The sequence below is a fragment of the Phoca vitulina genome, unplaced genomic scaffold (genome assembly GCF_004348235.1).
Source record: "Phoca vitulina isolate PV1807 unplaced genomic scaffold, GSC_HSeal_1.0 scaffold57, whole genome shotgun sequence".
NCBI classification, from domain to species: domain Eukaryota; kingdom Metazoa; phylum Chordata; class Mammalia; order Carnivora; family Phocidae; genus Phoca; species Phoca vitulina.
The window spans coordinates 639,487-666,899 of NW_022589760.1; the positions used below are offsets into that span (position 1 = coordinate 639,487).

Here is a 27,413-nt window from a genome sequence, read left to right on the forward strand (position 1 = left end):
AAGAAGAAGAAGAAGAAGAAGAAGAAGAAGAAGAAGAAGAAGAAAGAGGAGGAGGGGGAGGAGGGGGAGGAGGAGAAGAAGACACAACGTGACCACGGAAACAGAAATGAGAGCAACCTGGCCACAAACCAAACAATGCTGACAGCCACCAGAAGCTGAGAAGAAGCAAAGAATAGATTCCTCCCTAGAGCCTCTGGATTGGGTATAGCTCTGCCAACATCTTGGTCTTGGCTCAGTGAAACTGATGTTGAATGTCTGACCTCCAGAATTATGTGAGAATGAATAAGCTTCTGTTCTAAGCCACCAAGTTGGTGACAACTTGTTACAGCAGCCTCAGGAAACTAATACAGTCAGGCAAAGCAACCTCATTGTTCACATCAGCATTGTCACCCTGCCTGATACACACCAGCCACTCAGTATGTGGTCATAAATGAATGGAGGTGACTCCTGGGCTCAGTCTCTGGGTGAGCACACACATCCTCATGCAGGAGATTGCAAGGAAGCAGGGTCTTGGTACCTCTGATCCATGACCACTGGAGGCCTTCTGCTTCACAAAGGGCAGCATATTCAGGAGTCCCCAACCTTTCTCCCATGTAAACCTTGAGCCAGGCTCCCTGCAGGAGTCCAAACACAACCCTGCCTCCCATCCTGAGCATTGAATTGGGGTTTCTCTGTGCTGAGGCCTTTTGGGAAATGGCTTTCAGGAATATGACAGAAGGAGAGCCTGGGTGCCTCAGTCGGTTAAGCCTTCAGCTCAGGTCGTGATCCTGGGGTCCTGGGATCGAGCCCCGTGGTGGGGTTCCCTGCTCAGTGGGGAGTCTGTTTCTCCCTCTCACTCTCCCTCTGTGCTCTCTCTCTATCTCTCAAGTAACTAAATAAAATCCTTAAAAAACGTTAAAAAAAGGAATATGACAGAAAATGCCCATAATGTAGAGATCTCTCTGGTCTCTCATTGTAGGGTGGGAGACATAGTAGGCCCACCTTGAAGAAAGCCCCTTTTTGCTGACAATCAGATTTGGGCTGGATGAAATAGAACCTGATCATAAACACACACTCACAATGTAAGGCATGATCAGCCTTTATTGATAATGGCACAGATACTAAAATCTTGGGAAGGTGGAGTGATCTCCAGAACATTCTTCCAGTGCTGCTCTCTGTGGATATGGTGGCTTAGAACCTCCGCAGAGGTTCTTTGCTGTGGTAAAATGAAAGCTGGACACTATGCTGTCTTGCAGCTGTGCACGGCCAGAGACAGGTGCAGCTGGACTGTGGTCACTGTCCTACTGGCCTCCAAGCCATCTCTTCCTCCATTCAGTAAGGGATCGTGGGTCTCAGTGGGCTCTGGAGGTGTCCCTGCCTTGCTCCTGCCCTGTGTTGATCCTCTTCTTTCTGTCTGCAAAGTCATGCCTGCCTTTCCTTCCTGGTCCCTTCCTTACCTCTCTAAACCCAGGTACAAGTCCAAAGGTTTACGGGATGTAGGAAACTGCATCCGAACTGGCACCTGGCAAGTCTGGGGGGTGCCAGTGCTCTCACAGACACGGCAGCAGCCTTGCAGATGGATCGACTGCAGGTGGATGAACGTCGGAATTGACTTCACAGGTGACAGCTACTGTTCCGGCTTGCTGCGTGTAGCAAATCACAAACTGTAACAATATCATACAGCAACATCATTACTACCTCCACGTCACAGGTGAGGAAACCAACTCAAATAGGGTTTCGTGTCCAAAGTCACAGAGCAAATAAAAGATTGAAGCAGGATGCTGACCTATACCTGTCTGATTGCTAAGCACTAGGTATTTCATTCTAAAATGGATTCTGGTCTAACGGATTGCAATAGCCATGGTTCTGCTCCCCAGGGCCTCCACTAGTACCCGAGTAACCCTACTTGCCCCAATATGGATTTCAGCTTAACTTGGCTCTCTTCTGTCCTTCATGTACCTTAGGTAAACCTGCCTTATGGTCAGGTTTGAACCAGACCCTGTGTATTCTTAGAACATATGCCTTCTCCCATCCCTGAGTTGCACAAACTTTAGGCAGGCCCCCTGCAGTCAGGACCAAGCAGGGTGGTTGGGATGTGCCCAGGGGTGACAAAATTACACGGGGCGGGGGGGGGCGCATGGCCCAGGGCAGGCCGACAGTCTGATACCCAGGGAGTCATTCAGTTGCTGAATTTACCAACTTTTCAGCACGGCAGAAGTCAGAAACCTGCTTTGCAGCATGGATCTATCTCATCTGCAGGGGCTGACTCCTATGTCCATACTCAGGAACCTACTGGAACTGGGCAGATTTGAAAGATTGCAGAAAAGACTTGCACAAGTCCACTTGTGTGTGAGCTGAGGAGACTCCTTGGAAGGTACTCATGAATTGTATATAGTTGTTGGGGGGGGGACCTAGGAGGTTGTTTGTGGCTGTTGGTGATGAAATGGACCCAGTGAAAGTCTACTCGCAATAGAGGCTCAGGAGCCTCCAGGAAAGGATTCAACTATGTCTGCTCCTTGAGACAAGGCACAGCCGAAGAGCCGGTGGGGAGGCCCTGCCACAAGACTATTCCAGGTCATAGTGGGGGTAGGGAGGTCTGAGCAAAAGGAAATTCATCCTGAGGGAGAATGGAGCCAGATGCAATGATGTCAGCCCAGAAACAAAGTCCTGTCATTAGGGAGGTAGGGCCAATGACAGCCCGGGGACTAGGATTCCTGGTAGTACCTGTTTCAACACCTCATAGTCCAGGATAGGTAAATGGTTCAAAAATAATTACTGACTAAATCACAGTGATTCTCAGATGTTGTCTCTCAGGACCCATCTCTTTTTTCAGAAGGCTAACATTCTCTTTTCAGCAGCTGGTGACTGACAGCTGGTGGGAAGTGTGTTCTGGGCATCTGCCGTGCAGATCACTGCCAGCGGGGGCGGGGGGAGGCCTCCCACAGACAGGCGCCAAGCACAAGCTAACCCTCTGCATGGGGCCATGGACCCAGCTAACCTGGTGACCCCACCGACATGACTGCTCTGCATTCACAAGACTGAATTTTGGTCACTGTGAGAGCAGGTTGTGAAATGGCCCTTGTGACACTCCCAGCTAAGCGTCAGGGGCAGTGAGCAGAATTTGATTTCATCCGCACGGCAATCTGTTCTTGCAACAGCCCTCGAGGCCCATCGTGGAGAAATCTTCCTTTTTGCTGACAACTTGGGAATTCTCCCCGAGGAGAAAGAACCTTGATTTGTAAGTGAATTTGCAATGCGTTTTCATACCAGTTTGGGAGGGGAGGACACAGAAGCGGGGCCATGCTTACAGATAAGATTGTCTCTGGTTTAGGGACCTCCTTTAGGGTTGGATGAATGAATGCAGAAAGAAACGAATGAGTGAATAACAGGATGCCTACACTAGCCAATGGTTCTGTGCATCAGCATCACCTGCGGGGCGTGTTAAAATGCAGATATGGGGCCTTGCCCCCAGAGCTTCTGATTCAGTCAGCCTAGGAGGGACCTGAGACTTTGCATTTCTAACAAGCTCCAGGTCAGGCTGCCGGTCCAGGAAGCACACTCTGAAAACCACGGGCATCAGCCCTCAGCGGAGACCCCCTTAGGCCATGATTGTTGTGGCTGCAAACTTTCAGCCTGGGCCTGCCAGGTAGCTCGCAGGTGCAGTCTAGAATGAATCCCCTGGCTTGCTGGTTGGGGAGCTATGGGTGGGTTTCCCACTTTACCTCCCAGCAAACTCTCCTGGGTAGTGTTCGGGTGTTAGATTTGAAAGAGTTAGAGGTGTGTGTGTGTGTGTGCATCTGTGCTGCTCTCCTGACAGGTACTTCTGTCCCTTTCCACACCTCTAGTGCTGACTGCTGACCTCCAAGGTCTCTCTCTTTTGACCGCTTCCCTAAATACGTGGGAGTTTTCTTATCCAGCAAGAGGCTGCAAACACCTTTGAGCACAGGGCTCAGCCAATCCTTTCCTGGCATTTGGTGACATCTAGTGGCTAAGTGGAGAATCTGTGCTCATACTTAGAGAATGTTCTGGAAAATTAACTGAGCCGCGGTGAAAGGAAAAACACCTACTTGTGAACTCCCTGAGAAAGGCTTCCTGAAGGAGCTTGGGAGGGCAAGGTAATGACTGGCTCGGTATGGCATGAGCCAAAATGGATTTCTTGCTCCCCTGGCAGCTGTGACAGAAATTAGAAGTCATTAAAGAATCTCAAATCACCTCTCACTGTACCCTCAGTGTGAATGATTTACTAGAAATGATACTCCATAAAAAGTATCCTTGAATAAAATTGAATCAGGTAATACCAATTTGGTATTTGCTTCCCCTCTCAGAGCATTTCTCTGAGCCCCAAGCTATAAGCAGAGCCAAAGATAACAATCCATTTCCCAGCTGGTCAGGAGAGCCACAAAACCGACTTGAAGTTCAGGTGCAGCTGGTGGTGACCCGAGGGCATCCAGGCCTGAAGGTCATTGAGAGGTGTAATTGTTAACCGCAACTACATATGCAGAAATGTAAGAGAACCCCTGGCGTCACAGGTGTTTGAAGTCCTTGTGGGAGGTGCAAGATATTGTAAACAATCATAGGCAATCTGTACTTTAACAGAAAGTTTAAATTGTTACAGGAATGTAGGGGAGGCGATCAGGAATCAGGGAGCAAGCTGCTTCTTAAAGCTGCCGTTCTGGGCCTTTAGCCATTAGAGAGGGATGGGTCACAAAATGGGGTCATTGAGACCAAGAGCCTCAGCAGATTTTTTTAAAAAAGATTTCATTTATTTATTTGACAGAGAGAGACACAGCGAGAGAGGGAACACAAGCAGGGGGAGTGGGAAAGGGAGAAGCAGACTCCCAACTGAGCAGGGAGCCCGATGCGGGGCTCGATCCCAGGACCACGGGATCATGACCTGAGCTGAAGGCAGACGCTTAACCACTGAGCCACCCAGGCACCCTGCAGCAGCACATTCTTAAACACAAACCCAGAATTACCGAATTTCAGAAACTCTAGGAGTGAGGCCCAGTAATCAATGTTTTTATGAGCCCTGCAGATAATACTGGGGCACGCTAAAGTTTGAGAACCAATGGTGAAGAACAAGCTTTAACCACCCTGAAAAACCTTAAAGCGTGTTGAGACTCTATTAATAAATGCACAGAGGAGACTGAATTATTTGTATAATAACATAGGCTTCCTTCTTTTTAAAAACATATAAAGGTCCCTTAGATCTTCCATTTATGATTAAATCAAAGGAAGGGGATTTATTTGCTTTTACTTCTGGGCTTTTGGAGAATGCTGTCTTGATAAAAGTCTAGTCTCCTGAGTAGCTCAATAGTCCTGTGGACATGGAGATGAGTTTAGAAACAGAAAAATACTCCACCTCAGTATCAGTTAAACAGAAATTAAAGTAACAATAGGATACCATTTTTCAACTAACAAATTAGCCATGATCAAGAATAATATGCATCACTGAGGAGGCTGGCGGGGGCGGGGGGGCATATACTCCTGGTGCAAACACAAAGTACCATAATCTTTCTGATAATGCAAATCAAAAGCCGTAAAAATGTGGGTACCTTTGACTCAGCAATTCCACTCCTAGGCATATAGTTTAGAAATAATTGATATATGCAAAAATGTATGTATAAAGATACTTTTTGTGCTTATAAAAATTTTTTTAAATGTGCTTATGAAAATTTAAAAAAAAACAATTTAAATTTCAAGGGCAGAGGACTTGTATCAAAGAAATGGTTCTGTATGCCTGGGTGGCTCAGTCTGTTAAGCATCTGCCTTCGGCTTGGTCATGATCCCAGGTCCTGGGATTGAGTCCTACGTCAGTGTCCCTGCTCAGCTGGGAGTCTGCTTCTTCCTCTGCCTGCCGCTCCCCCCGCTTGTGCGCTCACGCAAGCGCTCTCTCTCGCAAATAAATAAATAAAATCTTTTAAAAAAATGGTTCATATGAATGGGAGGAAATCAGAGAGGGAGACAAACCATGAGAGATTCTGGACTCCGGGAAACAAACTGAGGGTTACAGAAGGGAGGGGGGTGGGAGGACGTGGTATCTGGGTGATGGGTATTAAGGAGGGCACATGCTGTGATGAGCACTGGGTGTTATAGGCAACTAATGAATCATTGAACACTATATCAAAAACTAAGGTACTGTATGTTGGCTAATTGAACATTACAACAAAAAAAGAAATGGTTCATATGACAGAACATTAAAATAATCACGCTGTACAAGATTATTTTTCCAGTTTTTAAAAGGAAGATTTATTTAACAAGTTTCACTTAGTACAATACATCTAATGGAAATCACAATACAAGGAAAGATTTAAATCAAAGCCTCAGAATCTCATACAAACGACATGACCAAACTCCTAAGGTATTGATATTACATCTCAAAATTGTCCCAGATCTTAAAAAAAAAAAAAAAAAGTAAAAGTGTACACTCACGTGCCTTACAGGATATTAAACCAAAAAGCTAGAATTAACAAACATGCCAAATGTTTTCACTTTGAATCGTAGACACAGCTCCTATATTTGAGTTTTACAGAAAAGCATGTTTCTCAACATGCATCCAAAGTTTTCAATGTATCGTGGTATAAGAGCAACATTTAACATAAGTGAAACTGCTTTAACCTAAATACGCTTACTGCTTAGGTACACTCCTACAACGTAACTAACTTGAGGAAAGCTTAAAATTGTTTTAACAGTTATGGTCAATACTGAATGTTGTTATTATACCCTAGATGAATGTTTCAGTGTTTGAAATTACTGAGCTTGAAGTTGTAAAACCTTGACTTCCACTTTACAGTAAGCATGAATCACAAGCCTGTAATGCAAAACTGTTAAACTTAATTTTTGTTTTCTTAAAAAAAAAGGAAAGAAAGAAAGAAAAGAAAGAAAAGAAAGAAAGAAAGAAAAAGAAAGAGAAAGCTGACCAAGAGTGATCAGAATCAATGATATTTCCCATTTACCAATCATACTGGATATACTAAACATCACTCTCATTCTACAATCCCCATTAAATGCAGGGCTTTTATTTCTGTAATAGGTGTTTAGTGTTCCTTCACCTAAGCGAGGTTTGACTGATAGTCACTGGAGTTTTCCTGCAGAACTTGGTCGTATCCACTCATACTGCTCTGACCACCGTAACCACCTCCGTAGCCACCACTCAGCTGCTGACTAGCAGGACCCCCATAACTAGACTGGTTGGATAAGCCCATCCCTCCCATCATTTGACTACCATAAGCACCGCCACTTGCCCCTGCTGTAGAATTCAAAAAGAGTTCTACATAGCTGTGATCATATGCACCCCCACTTGTTCCTGCAGTAGAATTCAAGAAGAGCTCCACATATCTGTGTTGCATATTAGCTTTGTCTTTTGCCATTGCTGCCACGGCATCTTCATGGGTAGCAAATTCAACATCTGCCTCACCAGTAACTCGGCCATCAGGTCCGATTTCAATGTGCACTCTCATGGGGTTAAGAGGTGAGAAAAAATTGTAAATATCATTCTCAGTGGCTCTGTAAGGTAATCCCCTCATGTGTACACAATGCCCTGTGGTGCTCTGGAAACTGGACCCACCATCTCCATATCTATGATCAGACATTCCCGAAAAACAGTAATTGAGGTCTCTTCCGAATCTATCCGACCCAAAGCCATACCCATCATTATAGCCACCATAGTCGTCATAGCCTCCGTACCCTCCACCGTAGGCACCACGCCTCATCCTTTCAAACCCTGCCCCTCTGCCAATGCTATTATACCCTCTGCCAGCCCCCGGCCTATCATAGGGACCTGGCCGCTGCATGGCCATGAGCTTTCGAGGGGGGTCGTAGTGGGTTCGGACTTCAGCTCGGCTACTCTTGAAGATCTCAATGTACCTGTGCCCTATTCTTTCCTTGTGTTTCTTTAAGGCCTTCTCAGCTATCTCCTGGGAAGCAAACTGCACAAACGCCTCCCCTGTGCTCCGCCCCTGAAAGTCCACCGGCAGCGTCATCCCATTTGGCACAATTTCCAACCCAGAAAAGAACTGAACAATCTCTTCCTTGCTACAGCCAAATGGGAGTCCTCGAAGCCGGACGAAGCCATCATTGGCGGTGTCGGGACTATTCGGACCTGTATGCTTCAACACCCAGTCCATTTCAACACTGTTGGACTTGAAAACTTCAACGTATCTGTGTCCCATGGTTTCTCTGTCCTTCTTCAAAGCCAATTTCACTTCATCTTCGGATTCAAGTTCGACAAATGCTTCACCACTTGGTCTGCCTTCTCTGGTGTAGATGAAACGGATACCTGATGTGCCATTTTGGATTTTACAATCGGAAAAGAAGCGCATCACTTCATCAGCTGAGCAGGACCAGGGTAGGCCCCTGACCTTCACCACGAACCCCTCCCTGCCTTCTGTGCTCAGCATCATGGTGACTGTTGGGCTCTTGGTGGCAAGCTTGGCTCGATGCAATCTCGGTGTAGCTGAAAAAAATTAGAAGACTACTGTCATGGAAAAAAGTTCACGATACAGTAAGAGGAAAAAAAGCAAACTAGTAATATAAAACTCACATGGATAGCTTTTTTCTAAAACATCCATATAAATAAAAAGACTACACCAAATTTTTAATCCGTTCACCCAACGAATATCTTACTCAATACCTATTACGTGTGGGATACCATTAACAGTGGTTATTTCTGGGCAGTAGGATTATGGGAACTTCTTGATTAAAGGAATATTTTCTTTGGACATTTCTGTATGTTCTAAGTTTTCTACACTGAACATGTATTAACATTACAGAACATAAAAGGCATAAAAAATTAACAGCAACAAAATCACTGGAAGATGTGAATATAAGATGGCTATCCCTGATTACGTAAAAATGAAAAACTTCATTACATCAAAGGTAAGATTAAACAGAATTAAAAGACAAACAGTACACTTGATAAGATACTTACACCAATACATTAATATCCTTATTATATAAAGAACTCATGCCAATTAATAAAATCAGGGAAATATTAAGGCCTAAGAGATAAATGGAAAAAATTCACACATTCCTTTTATATTTTTCAGTTGCCAAGTGCAGGACTTGGCTTTGGGATACAAGGATCAATAAGCCCAGAAAGGGTTTATGGTCCTACAGGGGCATTATACATCTTTACTAATTAAGACAAAAGGGCAAATAAACAGTATCCCTGCTATGACAAAATTCTGGCCAGGGTGAAAAGGTGGTATAAAACAGGTACTAGTTGGTCAATTCTAACAGTTAGCACAGAATTGTTAAATAAAACAGACTCACCAGTTCAAGGATCCACAAGTAAATTTTAAAAATTACGGATGGAGCATAAAATAGGACGAGGCTCAGCGAGAGATAAGGCTGGCAAGGTAGACATAAGATCCCAAAGACCTTACTAGATAGACAAACACTAAGGGCCTTCTAAGGGTCTGGGGTAGGGGAGTGAGGGTAGGGGAGTGGGTGAAGGAGTGAGGAGAGGGAAGTGGGCAAGGGAGTGAGGGGAGGGAAGTGATGTAATCAGAGCCCTTTCAAATAATAGATCACCCTGGCAACAGTGTGGAACTCAAACAGAGGGGGTTGGTATGACACCAGCAAGATCAGCTAGAAACCCAGTCACTATGAGGCAGGCATAAGGGATTCACCTAAGGCAACAGCAGTTTTTTTGTTTGTTTTTTTAAAGATCTTATTTGAGAGACAGAGAGCACGCGCGCGAGCACAAGCAAGGGGAGCGAGCACAAGCAAGGGGAGCGGCAGGCAGAGGGAGGAGAAGCAGGCTTCCCGCTGAGCGAGGACCCTGGAACCATGACCCGAAGGCAGAGGCTTAACCAACTGAGCCACCCAGGCGCCCCAAGGCAACAGTAGTTTTTAAAAAAACAAAGGAGAGCGCCTGGGTGGCTCAGTGGGTTAAGTGGCTGCCTTCGGCTTAGGTCAGGATCTCAGGGTCCTGGGATGGAACCTCGCTCTGCTTGGTGGGGAGTCTCCTTCTCCCTCTCCCTCTGTCCCTCCCCCTGCTTGTGCGCGCGCTCTCTCTCTCAAATAAACAAAATCTTAAAAAATATAAAATAAAAAATAAAAAAGAAAGGAAAGATGTGATCTACGCATTCAAAGCGGTGGATTCTGCGGGACTTGATAACAGATTAAATACTGAGGGAAAACAGATGTGAGGGAGGATACAGGAGAGTTGTCTGGGAAATGTTAAAACCTCATCAATCATCAGAAATCCAAGTTAAAGCCAGAGTTAATCAACATTTTTCACCCACCAAGACAGTGAAAATTAAACAGGGAGGATAAGCCAATGCTAATATTCAGGGTTCTTGAACACTCCTAGAGGAGTGAAAGTAGATACAATATTTCTGGAAAGCAATTTGGAAACATGTATCACAGTTTTTGATACAGTAAATCCATTTCAGATTATGTGCCCTAAGGAGATGACCTGAAATTCAAAGATTTATGGAGCTATATATTCTTCAAAAGGTATTTTATTAAGAAAGAATATTACACACTTAATTTTAAAATTATACAAATATTTAATAACATGAGGAACTACATATGCTATAATCTTATGAACCAAGATCACGGCTGCTTTATAATCTCAACTGTGTAAAAAAAAAACATATGTTCACATATCCTTTGACCCTACTATAATTCCTTCCAGGAACCTGGTCAACAGAAATACTCACAAATGTTCACTGTTACTGCACTGTTAGTAATGGCTGAAAATTAGAAACCTAACTATTCATCAATAGGGGAATGGCTGAATGAATTACAATATACTTTATCCTTAAAATGGAATCCTATGCAGCTGTTAAGAAAAAAGATCTGCCCTGACCTAGGAAGATTTCCAAAATGTATTAAATAAAATATGCATAGTATGATCCTACTTATTTTAAAATATAAGCATGCAGGTATATATGTATGTAAATGTATAGACGACGATCTGAAAGCACATAATACAAATTTGTGTTCTGAGAAAACAGGAACTGGAAGGTAGGGTGAGATAGATTTTCACTCTTTACCCAATATACTTCTTTATAGTTTTAATTTTTAAAAATCAGTCATTGGAACAAAATGTTAGAAAAATATATATACATGGGGAGTGCGGCAAATGTTAATAGTGATTGCTCTAAGTGGCAGGTTTCTGGCTTTTTCAATGTTATTTTTTCAATTTCTTGTGCATTCTTAATTTTCTGTGCAGATTAATTTTATTTCAGCAAAAAATAAATTTAAATGTTTGCTTTTATAAAGTTTTCTAATTCTGTTTATGTGCATGGCTTGTCTGACATGGTCTGGAAACACTGGGCCTCTTGGAAAGAAAGTACAAAGTTTAATAACTGCCATAAAACTACACTGAGGATTCAACATTTATTAATTGCCTATTATATGCCTGGCACATTGCATCTGCAAATAACAGTCTCCCTATAAACCATCTTCAGGTTTGAGTGACAGATTTACCGACTGGTTTTTTGCATGCCTTATCTCTTGGATGACCAATCCCATTTCATGTCACTGCAGCACTTTAGAAATTAACATCCCCTCTGTAGTGGCAGGGAGATTCTGCTTCATTACTCTATCTCCCGGGAAGGCCACCAAGACTAAGTTGCTGAAGTAGGAACCAGGATTCCATTTGTGGGTTAAGAAATTGTGTATTTATATGTGTGTTATACACATACTTTTTATACACCAAAATGCTGAGTAGCTACCTCCCGGTGACGAATTACGTGTATTTTTTTAAATTTATAGTATACTGTTATTTTTTGAATGTTCAAAACTGAACATGTAGACTGTTATTAGAAGTACAAAAATAAACGTTATTTAAATATCCAATTCAGTAAAAACATTTATTGAGCGCCTCTGTCAGGCACGCAGCATTTGCCTAGAAGTGACTCTACAGATAAAATTCACTTGGTGCCTCCCCCTACAGACAGACAATCAGTGGGGACTAAGTGCCTGAATGGAACAGCACTCCGGCCACTGGGCTCAATATTTGTTTTTCCTAATCCAGGGACGTGGTTTTCAAGCATTTTCACCTTAGAGTTTCTCTTAAGGGTCCCCTGAGACCCGCCCAGACAGACAGATATACAAAAACACACACACAGTCACGAACGTCCACCATTTCCCCACCAGGCGCAGCAAAGGCGGCTTCCCGGCACTGAGATGGGGGGGGAGGGGGAGCGGGGGAGGGGAAAGCGGGGAACGAAAAAGGCGGAGGCGGCCCGCGGATCCTGCTTTGGTCTTCATCATCACCACCCTCGGGTCCCCAGTTCCCACCCACACACCAACCTCTAACGATACCGGATAATTTTCCTCCTTCTTCCCTCAAACGGCTATAGCGAGACGGTAGACGACGACCAGAACTACTTCTGCTCACGTAAGCGACTGATCACGTGATCGCCTACGTCATGTGAGATCTCGGTCACGTGAGCAGCTCCCGGCTTAGACTCGGGATCGCTAAAGCGCCGCACTTCCTTCTGGTATGGAAGCAGGGCGGGCCAATATCAAGAAAGGAAGAGTGTGATTGGTTGCGGTGCGTTTGACGTGACTGATCATTGGTCCGCCTCCGGGGATAACCGTCCCAGTTGCCTCAGAAACAGTAACGTCATTATTTAATAGCTCACCGGTGATTGGTCCGCCTCTAAAGTTAAACTTAAAAACCCACTTCACCGGTGGAAATTTGTACTGCATTAAGGTGGCGATGAAGCTGAAAGGCGAAGTGCAGCTGCCGGGCTTCCTGCTGGCACTTCGCTTCCTGGCCCTGGTTCTCTGGAGCTTCCCTGGGGCCAGGGCCCTGGACAATGGCTTGGCGATGACCCCTACGATGGGCTGGCTGCACTGGGAGCGCTTCATGTGCAATGTTGACTGCCAAGAAGAGCCGGATTCCTGTATCAGGTATGAGAGATAATGAGTACCCCCTTGCGTTCGCCTTCCCGTGTGTTTGTCTGTCTCTCTTTGGGGGGAGATGGAGGGTCGCAGAGGGAGGGCTCCCCTACTGCTGCTGCTTTTTTATCCCCAGCAAACTACCCTGGTGGGGAACTAGCCCTAAACTTTGTCTGGCGTGACCCCTCCTGCGGTAGGAGTCGGGTCAGCAACCCCTGCTTCTCCGTCTCTCTGTGCCGCATCACCCAACTAGGGACTTGATCCATTCACCATCCAGTTCTGTTCAGACCCTTCTTGGGAACTGCTTGTCCTGCCTCTGTCTGCCAGGCACTGGTAGTGACCACAGCCGGGGTGAGTAGGAGAGACAGAGAACTAAGACACGTGCTCTTTCTTCTGCTTTTGGGGTCAGGGGTTCCTTGGCTGTAACTGGAGGGAGTTTAGAGGAACCAGGGAGTCTCTGAGATATCCCCACCCCCTCGCCCTTGAGTGTGGCATCTGGCTAGAATCTGGTTGACCTGGAGGAACTTTATAAAGGTTTCCCCTGCTGTCCAAAAGTTGAGTGTTGCATAAGCGGGAATGGCTTAAAGTGAAGAAGCAATTACCATTAATTTATATGGAAAAATTTTTGAGCATTCCCAGACCCCAAAAATAACCTCTCTTGGCTTTGATGCACAAAATAAATGGAGATAAATCACAGATGCTCACAGACACAGTTCAAAGCTATGGAGGCTTAATGCTGGGATGCTGAATGTAGTTCCCATCACATATTTCTTTTTGTCTTTTCCTTTTTTTTTTCCCTAAGTAGTTGTTGGCTTATTTTTATATCTGATAATAAAACTAATGCATGATCATTGCAAAAAATGTAGATGGTAAAGAAGAGTATAATGAAAATAAAGTTTCCCTGGCACAGAATAAGTGCTCCACAAATGCAAATTATATGTATATAATTTATTTAAGCAATCTCCTGTTGATAGCTATTCAAGCTTTTCAATTTTTTTTATTACTGTGAAGCTGTGTTAACCATCCTTGTACATCGTAAGATTCTTTCCTTAGAAATGTAATTATTGTATCCAAAGGTATGTTACATATCAAACTATTTTGTTACATATCAAACTATCCTCCCGAAAAGTTTTACAAATGCACATCCCCAAGAACAGTGTATGAGAATGTCTATTTCCCCACACCCTGGCCAAGACTGCATTTTTGTCATTCTTTTGAAACTTTGCCAATCTGGTGTTTTTATTTCCACTTAATTATTTTTTAGCTGAAATGTTCTGGGTTTGGTTTTGGGGTTGTGTGTGTATGTGTGTTTGGTCTGTCATATATTATGAATATGGTGGTTCCAGCTTATGTTGGATTTTATGATTTCTGGCTCTGGCATCATGTTGAGAAAGTCTTTATCTACCTGAAGATAATATAGTCACCTACATTCTCTAGTAGCATTTTTATGGATTTTTAAAATATTTAAATCTTTGGGCGCCTGGGTGGCTCAGTTGGTTAAGTGACTGCCTTCAGCTCAGGTCACGATCCTGCAGTCCATGGATCGAGTCCCGCATTGGGCTCCCTGTTCTGCTCTCCCTCTGACCCTACCCCCTCTCACGCTCTCTCTTTCTCATTCTATCTCTCGAATAAATAAATAAAATCTTTAAAAAATATTTACATCTTTAGTCCACCTGAACTTTATTTTCCTGTAAGGAATGCCACATTTAATATATACTAAATTCCTGGGGTACCTGGGTGGCTCAGTCGGTTAAGCGTCTGCCTTCGGCTCAGGTCATGATCCTGGGGTCCTGGGATCGAGCCCACATCAGGCTCCCTGCTCAGTGGAGAGCCTGCTTCTCCCTCTCCGTCTGCCCCTCGCCCCCCCCCCCACTTGTGTGCACACACATGCTCTCTCTCAAAAAATGAATAAAATCTTTAAAAAATATGTATATACTAGATTCCATGGTACCAGATGGCTGGAAGGATCTCTTTCAGAACTTTCTAATTCCATTGATTTGTATATTCTAATGCTACTGGTACTATACCAGCTTCATTTATCTTTTGTAAAATGTTCATGTGTTCTCTCAGGTGAACTTTTGAATCATGTTGCCAAGTTCCTTAAAAAGTCCTTTTGGGGTTTGTTCAGGATTTTATTAAATGTATAAGAGATGCCTGGGTGGCTCAGTAGGATTAAGCATCCTACTCTTGATCTCAGCTCAGGTCTTGATCTCAGGGTCGTGAGTTCAAGCCCCATGTTGGGCTCCACACTGGGCGTGGAGCCTAATTTAAAAATGTATAAAGATATGTTTTAACATTGAGTTTTCTTATCCCAGAGCAAAATAACGTCTCTCCATTTACTGAAATCATTTGGGAACATCATAGTTTTATTCATATGGATTCTGCACGTCTTAAATTTATCTCTAGTATTTTAGGTTTTTCTGTTGTTTTTTTGGTTGTTCTTGTGAATGGTATCTTTTTTTTCCAAACAGGTTATTGTTGATATCTAAGGAAGCTGTTGATTATAGTAACTTTGTAGTTTCTTACTTTACTGAACTTTCTTCTTAGTTCTAATTACCTTTTCAATTTCATGTACTTCTCATTCCTAATTGAGGTTCTTAGGGTGGAAGTATTCAGGCAGGGGGAAATAAAAAAAAAAGGGCCCAGTCCATTTTACCTTGCACTGGTTACTACTGAATTGGGTAGTAACTGGGTGGAAAGAACTTGCAAAACCCCAAGATGCCTTATCATTTGTTTAATGATTTGCAACAATTTTTGGAATTTCTCTTTCAGTGAGAAGCTCTTCATGCAGATGGCAGAACTCATGGAGTCAGATGGCTGGAAGGATGTAGGTTATGAGTACCTCTGCATTGATGACTGTTGGATGGCTCCCAAAAGAGATTCAGAAGGCAGACTTCAGGCAGACCCTAAACGCTTTCCTAGTGGGATCCGACGCCTTGCTGATTATGTGAGTTTATAGATGATTCTCTTTCATTCAGGAGACTGTAAGCACTTTTGTACTGAAGCTTATTCAGAAAAACTGAGAAAATAAAATAGCTGCTATTATCTGAATATCAAATTGTAAGGCTTATCACGTGGAATTTTCATTCCATCAGCAGATCCTTGTTTTGCGGTAGCTCTTGAGGCCCATCTTGGAGAAGTTCTCCTTTTGCTGAAACCACTGAATTCTCTAGGAGGAAAAGGGAACTTGGTTCTCGACATGTGTGCATGTATTTCCATACGCTTTGAGCAGCTATTACAATTGTAGTATAAAGTAGAAGATAGAAGGAATATATTCTGGAAATTAAGGAGCAATAGAGCTGGACACTAGTTAAAGGCAATGAAGACAGATGTATTCAGTACTACTGCAATAGGGGAAGGAGCCAAGATCAATTTCAAATACAACAAAGACAGGTGGAGTTTTATAGTCAATGAGCAGACTTGAGGGTGTCAGTGGATGGAAAATTACCAAGAGGAGACATCAAGGTCAAGAGGATTCTTGCTAAAGGCAGGCAGGCCAAGGAGTTAGACATGAAGGGCAGAGGATGAGGAACTTGATCAGATACCAAGGGTAGGGAGATGACTTAGCAGGATTCTTGCTGAAACGTGAGGCCTACTTAAGAAAAGGGCACAGAGGAGCCTAAGGTACGGTCATGGTGAGAGTCTTTGTCCAAATAATTGTATCATCGCCATGGAAAGGCAACTTTTAGGATCCCATCAGAAGAAGATGAGAGTGATAGCTTTCCCTTTAGTTCCGTATCATAGCTTACATATATAGTTTGAACTCAGCAGCATTGGAGACTTTGTCTCCCAGCTAACTCACCTGGATAATTTTGGGGGTTTGTGAAAAAAGAAGCCCCTGATACCTAGTGAAATATACTTATCTGTGCCCCCAGCCTAGAGTGGTTCTCTGTACTTCACGATTGCCCTTGTACTGTGGTGATCCTTTTCTCTCATTTCAGGTCCATAGCAAAGGACTGAAGCTAGGAATTTATGCAGATGTTGGAAATAAAACCTGTGCAGGCTTCCCTGGGAGTTTTGGACACTATGACATTGATGCCAAGACCTTTGCTGACTGGGGAGTAGATCTGCTAAAATTTGATGGTTGTTACTGTGACAGCGTGGAACATTTGGAAAAAGGTACGATTTAGCCATGAGCAAAGGGAGGAACTTGGAGGCCAGGGTAACTGGAGCATTCCAAAGAGCTCATCTTCACATTTTAAATGCTCAGTCACGATACTGGAAATATATTCTCAATGTGCCAGAGCTCCTATCTCTTCTTTTCTTTCAGTTTGTCCATGCATTCATGCATGCATGCATGTAAAATCCATGCATGCCTAATCATGGCTAATAATGTGCACGTTTCATTCAAGAGGGCTCCGAGTTCATTACAAATAGTAATTGTAACTTTCCATAACAGCACTTGGGAAAGCATCTGGAATGTCAGTCCCAGAAAAAAAAGAGCATCTTCATTCCTGCCTTTCCTCAGTCTATGCACCATCCCACACTACCTCCTGAGAACAATCCCAGCAGTCTGGGAGGTACTAAACACAATTTAATCACAAAGCAGCCACCTGTCTCTGCTGCTGGTTTAAGATATAACCACGGCCTTTCCAGGCAGCCTCTTTTTAAAATACACAGCGCCAGCTGGAAATTCCCTTCTTTCCCTTATTTCACCCATTGTTTTCTCATACAGGTTATAAGCGTATGTCCTTGGCCCTGAACAGGACTGGCAGAAGCATTGTGTATTCCTGTGAGTGGCCCCTTTATATGTGGCCTTTTCGTAAGGTGAGCTAGTGAGCACAGAATCCAACAGAGCCTTGCTGATAGATTTTCAGAACTTGAGAACAAAGGAGACAAAGGGTCTCCTTCAAAGTCCAGCCTTACTTAACAGGCTCATCCTACCCTCTCTCTCAGGATCCAACCACTTCTCACCCTCTCCACTGCTGTAATTGGAGTCTAATCTGGGAAATTGTCATCTTTGATTCTTCCCTTTGTTCCGCAGTGCACAGCCTATCCACCAGCAATGCTATCAGTACTATCTACACAGCACATCCTGAATCAGCCCACTTCTTTCCATCTCGGTTGCATCCACCCTGGTCTTCCCCGCCACCATCATCTCTGCCCAGACTGCACCATCAGCCTGGTCCGCTTCCACGGTCCTGCCCTCCATTTTCTAAGCAGCACCACAGTGATCTTGTTAAAATGTAAATCCTAGCACTCCCCTGCTTAACTGGCTTCCCATTGCATTTGGAATAAAATCACACTCCATTGATCTGGTCCTGGCCTGCCTCCAACCTCCCCTCACTCTTTCCATGACTGCACGGGGTTTTCTTTCTGTCCCTCAAACACTGCAAGCCTGCTGCTGCCTCAGGGACTTTACACTTGGGTTTTGTTTTTGCCTGGTACATTGTTCCTTCGAGATTTTTAAATGGTTGGCTCCTTCTTAACACTGAAGTCCCAAACCAAATGCCACATATTCAGACAGCTCTTCTCTACTCTAAAACAGCACTCTATCCGTTTATTCTTTATCACACTGATCTGCTAAATTTCCTTAAGAGCTTAGCACTGTATGGAATTATTTGTTGATTGGCTTATTGTCTGTCTCCCCACTAGAATGTAAGCTCCAGGAGGGCAGGGACCTTGTCTGACTTTATCACTGTATCCCTAGCTTATGGTAAGTGTTGAATAATTACTTATACAATGAATCCCTGTTCTTCCCCTCTAATCTCTGCAAAATACTCTCCCTTCTTTCTCAACATCGTAAACCTCTGATATTCTCCCTCCCCATCTACAAACTTGTATTCGTTCCATTAATAAATCATGTGCCTAGGATGCAGATTGCCTTATCCTATGCTTGTATATCCTATGTAATTTTGCAGCTTTTATTTTTACTTACAGAGATCATTTTAGTGATACATGTCCATTTTAGGGAAGTGTGAAAATACAGTAAGTTGTGAAAAAAATAAAAATCTTCCATAATCCCGATACTTAGTTACCATTTGGCAAATTTCCAGCATAAACAGTGTTAAAGCCATTTTAAGGAGAGATTTTAAGTTATAAGGCCTACTTCTGAAGCAGACTTCTTACAATGAAATTCCATTATAATAGGGATTTAGCTCTCCTCATAGAGACCTTTAATCTGTACACTAAAGAGGCTACTGGTACCTCCTTTAAACTTGACTGTTTTCATCTTGCAAGAATGTCAGTAGAAAGTAAACAGAAGAGTTATGTCTGTTTTCACAGCCCAATTACACAGAAATCCGACAGTACTGCAATCACTGGAGAAATTTTGAGGATGTTTATGATTCTTGGCAAAGTGTAAAGAGTATCTTGGCCTGGGCATCTTCTAACCAGAAGAGAATTGTAGATGTCGCAGGACCAGGGGGTTGGAATGACCCAGATATGGTAAGAACCTGAGCCCTCCTTGTTCAAGCCCCTGCAGTGGACCTGTTTTCCTATTTGATTTTTCAAGGCAAATCAGAAGGGAAAATTCCTAGAATAAGGCCTTACATGAGAGTACTCACAGCAAGGTGCCACAGAAAGTGGCTTCTGTATCTAGGCAACTTGAAAAATGTTTATTTTATTTATCTATCTATCTGACAGAGAGAGACACAGCGAGAGAGGGAACGCAAGCAGGGGGAGTGGGAGAGGGAGAAGCAGGCTTCCTGCGAGTAGGGAGCCCGCTGCGGGGCTCGATCCCAGGACCCTGGGATCATGACCTGAGCCGAAGGCAGACGCTTAACAACTTAGCCACCCAGGCACCCCAAATGTTTCATTTTTTAATTTAAATTCTTGCTCTTCTTTGTCCCAGTTAGTGATTGGTAACTTTGGCCTCAGCTGGGACCAGCAGGTAACTCAGATGGCCCTGTGGGCTATCATGGCCGCTCCGTTACTCATGTCCAATGACCTCCGAGAGATCAGCCCTCAAGCCAAAGCCCTCCTTCAGGATAAGGATGTAATTGCCATCAACCAGGACCCCTTGGGCAAGCAGGGGTACCGGCTTAGAAAGGTACAGTAAATAATGTTCTATGGGAGAAAATAGGAATTGGCCAGGAACATACGCTTTTGCCTTCTAGTTTACAGTTCATCCAAATGTTTGTGTGTTTAAGATGGAATGGCTTTATGCCCAAGTACCACCATTGTCCTGGTCCTAAATCTGTTAAAAGGATGTGCACTTGTCTTTTGAGACTATTTACTTTTTTTTCTTAAAGATTTTATTTATTTGCGAGAGAGAGAGAAAGAGAGCACATGAGAAGGTGGAGGGTCAGAGGGAGAAGAGCAGACTCCCCGCTGTGCAGCGAGCCCATGCGGGACTCGATCCCGGGACTCCAGGATCATCTGAGCCGAAGGCAGTTGCTTAACCAACTGAGCTGAGAATATTTACTTTTAATCTTCGTATTATAATCAGTAATGAGGCTCCTTTTTTGCTAACCATTACCTTATTTCCAAAGCATGCTGTAGGATTTTAATTTTTCCTAGAAGCGCTCAGTAGTTCTGACAATAACTGAATGCCAGTACCAGCAAGGCAGCTTCTTGCTAGTTACCAAGCTATCACACCTATTTTCTTGGCTTACTTTTCAGGAAGACAACATTGAGGTGTGGGAACGCCCACTGTCGGACTTAGCCTGGGCTGTGGCTATGGTAAACCTGCAGGAGATTGGTGGACCTCGTTTTCATACCATCTCTATTGCTTCCCTGGGTCAGGGGTTGGCCTGTATTCCTGACTGCATGATCACACAGCTCCTGCCTGAGAAGAGAAAGCTTGGGTTTTATCAGTGGACTTCAGATTTAAAAACTAAGATAAATCCCACAGGCACCGTTTTACTTCGGCTGGCAGCGACCTAGCCTACACTAAAAAGCCTTTGTTGCGGCCCCTGTGGCTCATCTGTTAAGCTTCTGACTCTTGATCTCAGCTCAGGTCTTTATCTCAGGGTCCTGAGTTTAAGCCCCTACTTCAAGAGGAAAAAAAAAATGTGTATTTTGTTGCCAAGTGATTCCCCCACTGGTGTCTCCCTTTTCTTCCATTCCCACTTTAGCTGTCCTTTCGGTCAATAAAATTTTCCTCAGTGGAGTTTTGTAAAAACTGCTAAAGGTGTCTTTAGACAACATTTTGGGGAAAAGCTTTTGAAACAAACTGAAAAAATGTGCCAGGCACTGTTCTAGATGTGTTAAGTATATTGAGCCATTTGAATCCTCACCAACAGCAGAGGCAGGTACTTATCCACTACAAACTGCAGCCAAGATTTCAGCCCAGACTTTTAACCCTTCCAACTACTACCTACTGAGGGGCTTGGATGGCACTGCTTAAATACAATCTTAGCCCAAAGGGAGGAGAAAAACAAAGCTACTTGAACGGCAAAAAATAGCCCAGCAGGAATAACCTACAGAAGCAACCCAAGAGACCACATTACTGAATTTTTATGGAACCATCTCGTCAAGACACACTCCACCACACAGGTTTCCAAATCCTAAGGTTGTTTGCATTCTAGATCCAACAAAAGCACATGGCTTACTTTCACCAGCAAGAGTTGATACATTATGATCTCTGGCCAGAACACCCTCTCCCCTTTAAGTTGCCTCCTCTCTAGGATGTGATGAGGCAATGATCTTCAGACTGGGGTATATGGGAATGGATCATTTTTTTTAAGGGGGTGGTACAGGAGAGAATGCCAAGCAGGCTCCACGCCCAGCGCAGAGCCTGATGCGGGGTTCCATCTCACAACCCTGAGATCATGACCTGAGCCATAATCTAGAGTCAAGACACTTAAGTGACTGAGCCACCCAGGTGCCCCAGGGAATGGATCATTTCAAAGGAATTTCCAGACATTAGAATTCCCTTTTCCTACCATTGATTTGCCGGAGGACCAATCTGTAGTCAAAGCTTCAAGCCCGCTGATCACCTCTCCCCTTTCACAATCACCCTTCTCCCACATGACCAACGGCAGCAGCTCACCCAGCCTGAATGCACAACAGCACAAAATTAGCAAGGGACAAAGGCCCTCAAAATACAAAGTGCATGTTGTAACAATTCCTTTGCCTGTTAGGTGATTATCGATTATTTTCAATAAAATTGGAGGAGTAATCATCAGTTGCTAAAACTGGCAAACCCAGACTTAATCACCCACGGAAACAAGGCAATTTGGAAGAAAACTGCTCCATCTCACAGAGATGTACTTCGTTACCAAAATGTATTGCTTATATACTTCGCCTCCAGTTTTGCTGTACAAGTATGAAAAGCTGAACATCAGTAAGAATCAAGTATACAATAGTATACAAAGAGAAAAGGATGTAAAATTTGCAACGATTAGACATCTTTAAAAATCGACAGATATCCCTGTTAAATTCTGCCGGGCAGCTTAATTCACTAGACATTATATCCTCTGCAGTTATTTCAACATGAGAATTTATGTCTACTTTGAAGTCTGAGGGGGTATATCAAAAGGTTTGAGCAATGTTAGAGTTAAGTCTGAGAACTCAGAATACATATAGAATGCTCTGCATAGAAAACTGGGCCTAAATTCCTCATTAAATGACTGAAGTAGCAAGGGTATAGGAGAGTAAGTATTTCGCTCTTGGTAAACTTTACATTCACTGTGGATATAATTGTTAGTTTTCATGGGACTCTATGTCCCATGATAACTAATAACCCTTGCTTAACAGCGAAAGGAATCCCATGAAACCCCCATGTTAACTGAAGTGCCAAATTGGAAAATCACCATGTTTGATGTGAGTTCAACCAGATCAAATTCAATCCAAAATGAGCAAAGTACCCAGAAGAATCCTCAAGCATAAACTGCCCCACAAGGGGAATTTTACTGATGGCACTAGTTTATTTCCCTCTTAAAAGACCAACTGCAACCAAATGAAGTGAACATAACCTCAAGATTTTATTGTCTTCATAATATTAACAAAATATGAAGCTTAGAACTGGATCACTTGGCCCTGTAATGGAACAGAAAAAAAAAAAGTGAGTTTTTTTATTTTGCAAAGAACCTCTATTCTCTCAAGTACACGGTCTAGCCCCCTAAAGGGATCACCACCTTTTAATTAAGTCACATCTCCTCATTATCCCTCTACTACTCATGCCAAAACCAACACCAAAAACCTCATACCTTCAGCTATGGATCTAGTTATTTTAAGAGGATTGCCCCATTCCTGATTCCACCATCATTAAGTGGGGAGAAATGTTCACCTCTCCCAAAAGATTACACCTTCCACCCATAATTATATACCTTTCTCTTCTTATCTCCTCCCAGTTCAAAATGCTTGCATCTCTTAATAGCCAGCATTCTCTTAGATCTGCAATTGGGCTCAACACATTCAAGCCTCAGCACAATCTTCTTTGTAGTTTTAGCCTGGAAAAAAATGAAGTCAACCCCTTCATAAATCACTGCAGAAAATCTTTCTTCAAAATAGGACTGTTGGGTTAAGTACTACTTAAAGAGAAGCTGTGCAAATGACCGAGTTGTGGCAATTTGTCTTTAGCTATAGGGAGAAAATAGAAACGTAAAAACCAGTGCATTTAAGAGGAAATTTAATAGCAATAGTAGAAGGTTATCTAATTGCCATCAAATTCTCCATTCCCATCAAATATCCCAAAGAGTTTCTTATCAAACAGGCATTCATCGCACCACCTTGAGCTTGTGGCCTTTCACCAGCTCATAGTTGGTACTCCCCACAACCAAAAATGGGTCAACCAAGTGTACGACACCGTGAACTAAACATAACTTTCTCACTAGGGTTAATAATTGTTACTTTAGATCTATCGATTCTCTGGAGACTACCTAAAATTATGTCTACAATTTACGTCCATTCAACTGTATTTATTTAATTCAAGGTACACTAATAAACTTTTTAAGTCTACTCCTATAATCAGAATTCTACTTCTGCCCGTTCACAGTTCTCAGAAAAGCCAAAGCCTAAGCAGAATCTTCCCACCTTCTCAACAAGTTAGCTGAATGTGAAAAGGTGATCTGGCATTCCTTTTACCACCTTGAGATCAAACCATTTCCGGCACCTAAACGAACACTAACATTATTCCTTAGTACTTTCTGGAACAAGGCTGAATGAGCAAAGCGCCAAACAAAAGAAATGCTGTGTTCATAGGAATGCTATTCCAGGCACTGTGTACTTTAAGGTGTAGCCAATCACCTAGGGCAGAACAGGAACTCATTTGGCCTGGATGACTGAATGACAAGAGAATTCAGGAGAGCAGCGGAAGGCCTACATAAGGATGTTAAAGAGCTTTTAAAACTTCACCAGATAGGTAGCAGACTGCAGGCTTCTGAACTGAGAAGCAAAGTAAGAGAGCAGTTCTCACTGCAAGCAAGGGCTAAGGATTCACTAGTGTACAACAGGGGAACAGGGCAAAGGAAAAGGATTCACTGCTGTACTCAAACTTCAGTCCTTAGGAAGTCAGGGCACATTCCTGTACTTGATGTTTGCCTCTTCAAAAAGGGAAGGACTAAAAAAAATGGAACACCGAGACAGTGCAGGACTGTAGACTAGAGTCCGACCCGGGCTGCACTCCGAGCTCCACTGCCTACTAGATGTAGACAGGTACCGGCAGAGAACTTCACTGAAACTGAAAACACACACCTGTACTGTGCAAGTGTGGGCTGGAGAAAAATGCAAGGTCTTTACCACAGTAAGTGGGAAGCATGGCAAATAGTAATTACGACTAACCTTTTTCCGGAAAATCGGCTTAGTCTGCCCACCATAGCCACTCTGCTTCCTGTCATAACGCCGCTTTCCTGGGAGAACCAAGTCCTTTGTTAGGTATAATAAATCACACCCGCCACACGGAAAAGTCTTCTTACACGTTTTATCTTGGGTTTTCCAGCAGAAATAACAATACCCAGGTGGGGGGGGGGGGCGCACGGGGCTGCTCATGTATTATAGGAGTTCCCGAATGGTTAAAACCGCATTACGTATAGACCGTCTTACCCTGGGCATAAAGAGAATCTTTGCCCTTCTTGTACTGTGTCACTTTGTGGGGCTGGTGCTTGCCACACTTCTTGCAGAAAGTCCGGCGGGTTTTAGGAACGTTCACCTAGGAAAGAGTTGAGAACGCGCGGCGTTATCAGATACCCATTGCACAACGCCCTAACCGACCCAGCTGAAGCCAAGACTTCCCAGGAGGGCTCGACTCTCAGACCGCTCGCTAGCACACAACACTCGACCAGAAGCTGGTACAGCCGCACGTGCTTCAGGTCCAGCGGCCTCCGCGGGGCCCCGAAGTGGAGCGCGCGCACGTCCCCTCCACCCCCGGCTAAGTCTACCTCTTTGATCCCATCACTTCATTTCCTGGCCCCGAAGCCCAGTGCCTTCGGGGTCGACCCCGGCAACAATGGGTTTCTTTGGTACAACGAGTCCACACGTGGGCCTAAAGCCAGCCTGGGACGGCCTCGGTCAAAATGGGCGAAAAGATTAAACTGGATGTTACCGGGCCCGCTCCCCCGGCTCCTACCATGTTTGCGGGAGCGCTATCGGCACGGAAAGAAAGAGGCCGGGCCGGAAATGAAAGTATATAGGAGGCTTCTGGTCGCTCTTGCTCATGGGAGTCGGCGAGAATGACCATAGAGTCTAAGACTCTGTGAGCACCGCCCTCTGGCGGCTGAGGGGACTCGCTTCGGAGCCGCGGGCGGGAGCTTAAGGAAGGGCTCGGCCTGAGGCGGGTCCTAGCTTCGGCTTGCTCGAGTTCTCCAGCTTTGCAGCTTTTCCTCACTTCATCACTTCTGGCGGACGCCGCTAGGTAGCAGCGTTAAAGGAGGGAAGCAGTGCTCGTTCTAGACCCTCGGGCGTCCCTGTCTCTATCTCCGAGAGAAGGGACGACTAGGATCAAAGGGAGGGGCCCTACACACCCAGGTTCCGTTACTGTTTCCCATCAAGGACACTGGGAGTATCTTCTTCGACCGTGAACTGCTGGTTAACTGAAGGCTTGGAGGGAGCCAGTGCTCTCATTCGTTTATCACATGGCTGGCTGGTCCATTCAACAAATGTTCATTGAATTCCCATTCTGTGTTGGGCACTGTTCTAGGGGAGGGACACGATGATCAAATAATCTCATAAGTGTATAATTACAAAGTACTTTGTAAAATAGTACCAACGGTCGGCATTCAAGCAGCCCCCTTTTATTGAAGGAGCAAGTTGGCTGCCCTGGGTTCTGAAAAGTGACAATGAAACTGTTCAGCTCGCACAATAGCCATCAACAGGCCAAGAGATAGAAAGTATCCAGCAGCTCTTCCCTTCCCTACATACCTGGCAGAAGTCATGTGCTAGGTTTCAAGAGTCTAGCAGAGAAAGACTGCCGGGTACTGAGTATTTAAAACGGATTGTCTCAGGGTACCTGGGTGGCTCAGTTGGTTAAGCGACTGCCTGCGGCTCAGGTCATGATCCTGGAGTCCCGGGATCGAGTCCCGCATTGGGCTCCCTGCTCGGCAGGGAGTCTGCTTCTCCCTCTGACCCTCCCCTCTCTCATGCTCTCTGTCTCAAATAAATAAATAAAATCTTTAAAATAAATAAAATGGATTGTCTCATAAAATTCTCACAGTAATTCTAGGGGGTAGGCGGTACTATTATTCCCATTTTACAGATGAGAAAATTGAGGCCTTAGGATAGTCAACATTTTGCCCAATGTTCATGGTATTTAGTGGAGCCAGGATACAAACACAGGTGATCTGACTCCAGAGCCTGGGTTTCTTTACCATTATACAATATGCCTATTGTGGCCTGGAAATTATAATAGCTAACAATTACAGACCACTTAATATATACCAGGCATTTTCCAAACACCTCATATACTACTACCTCTTGTAATCCGAACAACCCAAAGCAGTGTGTACCATTATTAATATTTAACGGGTGAGGAAACTGTGGCACAATACAGGTGGTTATTTCGTGGAGCTGGAATTTCATCCCAGGTAGTCCTTGTACCTAACAGTGACATCACACAGGGCAAGCAGGGGCAGCTGCAGGGTAGAGGCTGATGAAGAGAGAGAACTGAGCAGGGACTCAGGAAGGGGTTCCAGTGATTAGGGGCTATGGAACTGTGAGAGCCTGGGGTCTCCTGCTGGCATAACTCTCCGGGAATACCCGTGGGTCCAGAGCTGACTCTCTGATCATCTCCTTTTTGTTGGGTGGTCTCCGGGAAGGAGATAATGAAAACAGTACCCCTACCTGCTACTACATTTCCTAAAGTTTCTTTGCCAAACAGCCAGCCCATAGTCTCAGCATTTTCTTCTTCTCTTTGGGCTCTTAGGCAGTCTTACTGGCCTTTGAGGAGTTATTAGAGGTTTTTGATGTTAGTAGCATGGGAATATGAAGACGGTGAACATGGCCCCTCTTAGTCTAATCAATCTCAGTTCTTTCTATGACACCTTGTGTGATGTGCCTTTGGTTTTGATTCCCTTCACTAATCCTGGTCTCTGTTTTGGACATGCCCCTGCTCATTGATTTTCCCTAACATGAGGCACTCGGAACTGAACACGGAGTCTAGATCAGGCCTGACCTTGCAGAGTAGGTGGCCTTCTACAAGCAAGCCTCATATCACCTTGGATTTTCTGGCGGCTATGTTACTGATATGACAT

The 27,413-nt window shown here is 44.1% G+C and overlaps 3 protein-coding genes across 4 annotated transcripts; 1 reads left to right on the forward strand and 2 right to left on the reverse strand.

Annotated features, from left to right (window-relative positions):
* Nucleotides 1-6,753: 6,753 nt before the first annotated feature.
* Nucleotides 6,754-12,378, reverse strand: HNRNPH2 (heterogeneous nuclear ribonucleoprotein H2). Of its 2 annotated transcripts, none has more exons than XM_032390038.1 (2): nucleotides 12,250-12,378; nucleotides 6,754-8,434 (listed from the first exon to the last, which is right to left on the reverse strand). In XM_032390038.1, the coding sequence occupies exon 2, from the start codon at nucleotides 8,379-8,381 to the stop codon at nucleotides 7,032-7,034; it is 1,350 nt and encodes a 449-aa protein (XP_032245929.1). In that variant the 5' UTR covers nucleotides 8,382-8,434; nucleotides 12,250-12,378; the 3' UTR covers nucleotides 6,754-7,031. The 2 variants fall into 2 exon arrangements, with proteins under 2 accessions (XP_032245929.1, XP_032245930.1); XM_032390039.1 differs by having other exon boundaries at nucleotides 12,262-12,377.
* Nucleotides 12,379-12,607: 229 nt separating this feature from the next.
* Nucleotides 12,608-21,486, forward strand: GLA (galactosidase alpha). Its single transcript, XM_032390041.1, has 7 exons — nucleotides 12,608-12,855; nucleotides 15,616-15,790; nucleotides 16,785-16,962; nucleotides 17,519-17,610; nucleotides 19,069-19,230; nucleotides 19,637-19,834; nucleotides 20,407-21,486. Exons 1-7 carry the CDS (start codon nucleotides 12,662-12,664, stop codon nucleotides 20,668-20,670), a joined length of 1,263 nt encoding a protein of 420 aa, XP_032245932.1. The 5' UTR covers nucleotides 12,608-12,661; the 3' UTR covers nucleotides 20,671-21,486.
* Nucleotides 21,487-22,607: 1,121 nt separating this feature from the next.
* On the reverse strand, nucleotides 22,608-25,405 carry LOC116623130 (60S ribosomal protein L36a-like). Its single transcript, XM_032390042.1, has 5 exons — nucleotides 25,295-25,405; nucleotides 24,772-24,877; nucleotides 24,511-24,578; nucleotides 23,058-23,180; nucleotides 22,608-22,767 (listed from the first exon to the last, which is right to left on the reverse strand). The coding sequence occupies exons 1-5, from the start codon at nucleotides 25,403-25,405 to the stop codon at nucleotides 22,747-22,749; spliced, it is 429 nt and encodes a 142-aa protein (XP_032245933.1). The 3' UTR covers nucleotides 22,608-22,746.
* Nucleotides 25,406-27,413: the final 2,008 nt, after the last annotated feature.

Bases quoted from the DNA above. Each gene is read 5' to 3' on its own strand.
- GLA (XM_032390041.1), top strand. From the start codon at position 12,662: ATGAAGCTGAAAGGCGAAGTGCAGCTGCCGGGCTTCCTGCTGGCACTT. The intron at 17,611-19,068 runs GTGAGCTAGTGA...CTGTTTTCACAG, and splicing joins ATATGTGGCCTTTTCGTAAG to CCCAATTACACAGAAATCCG. The intron at 19,231-19,636 runs GTAAGAACCTGA...TCTTTGTCCCAG, and splicing joins GTTGGAATGACCCAGATATG to TTAGTGATTGGTAACTTTGG.
- LOC116623130 (XM_032390042.1), bottom strand. From the start codon at position 25,405: ATGGTCATTCTCGCCGACTCCCATGAGCAAGAGCGACCAGAAGCCTCC. The intron at 24,579-24,771 runs GTAAGACGGTCT...TGGTTCTCCCAG, and splicing joins AGATTCTCTTTATGCCCAGG to GAAAGCGGCGTTATGACAGG. The intron at 23,181-24,510 runs GTTAGTCGTAAT...ATTTTTTTCCAG, and splicing joins AGCCGATTTTCCGGAAAAAG to GCTAAAACTACAAAGAAGAT.
- HNRNPH2 (XM_032390038.1), bottom strand. From the start codon at position 8,381: ATGATGCTGAGCACAGAAGGCAGGGAGGGGTTCGTGGTGAAGGTCAGG.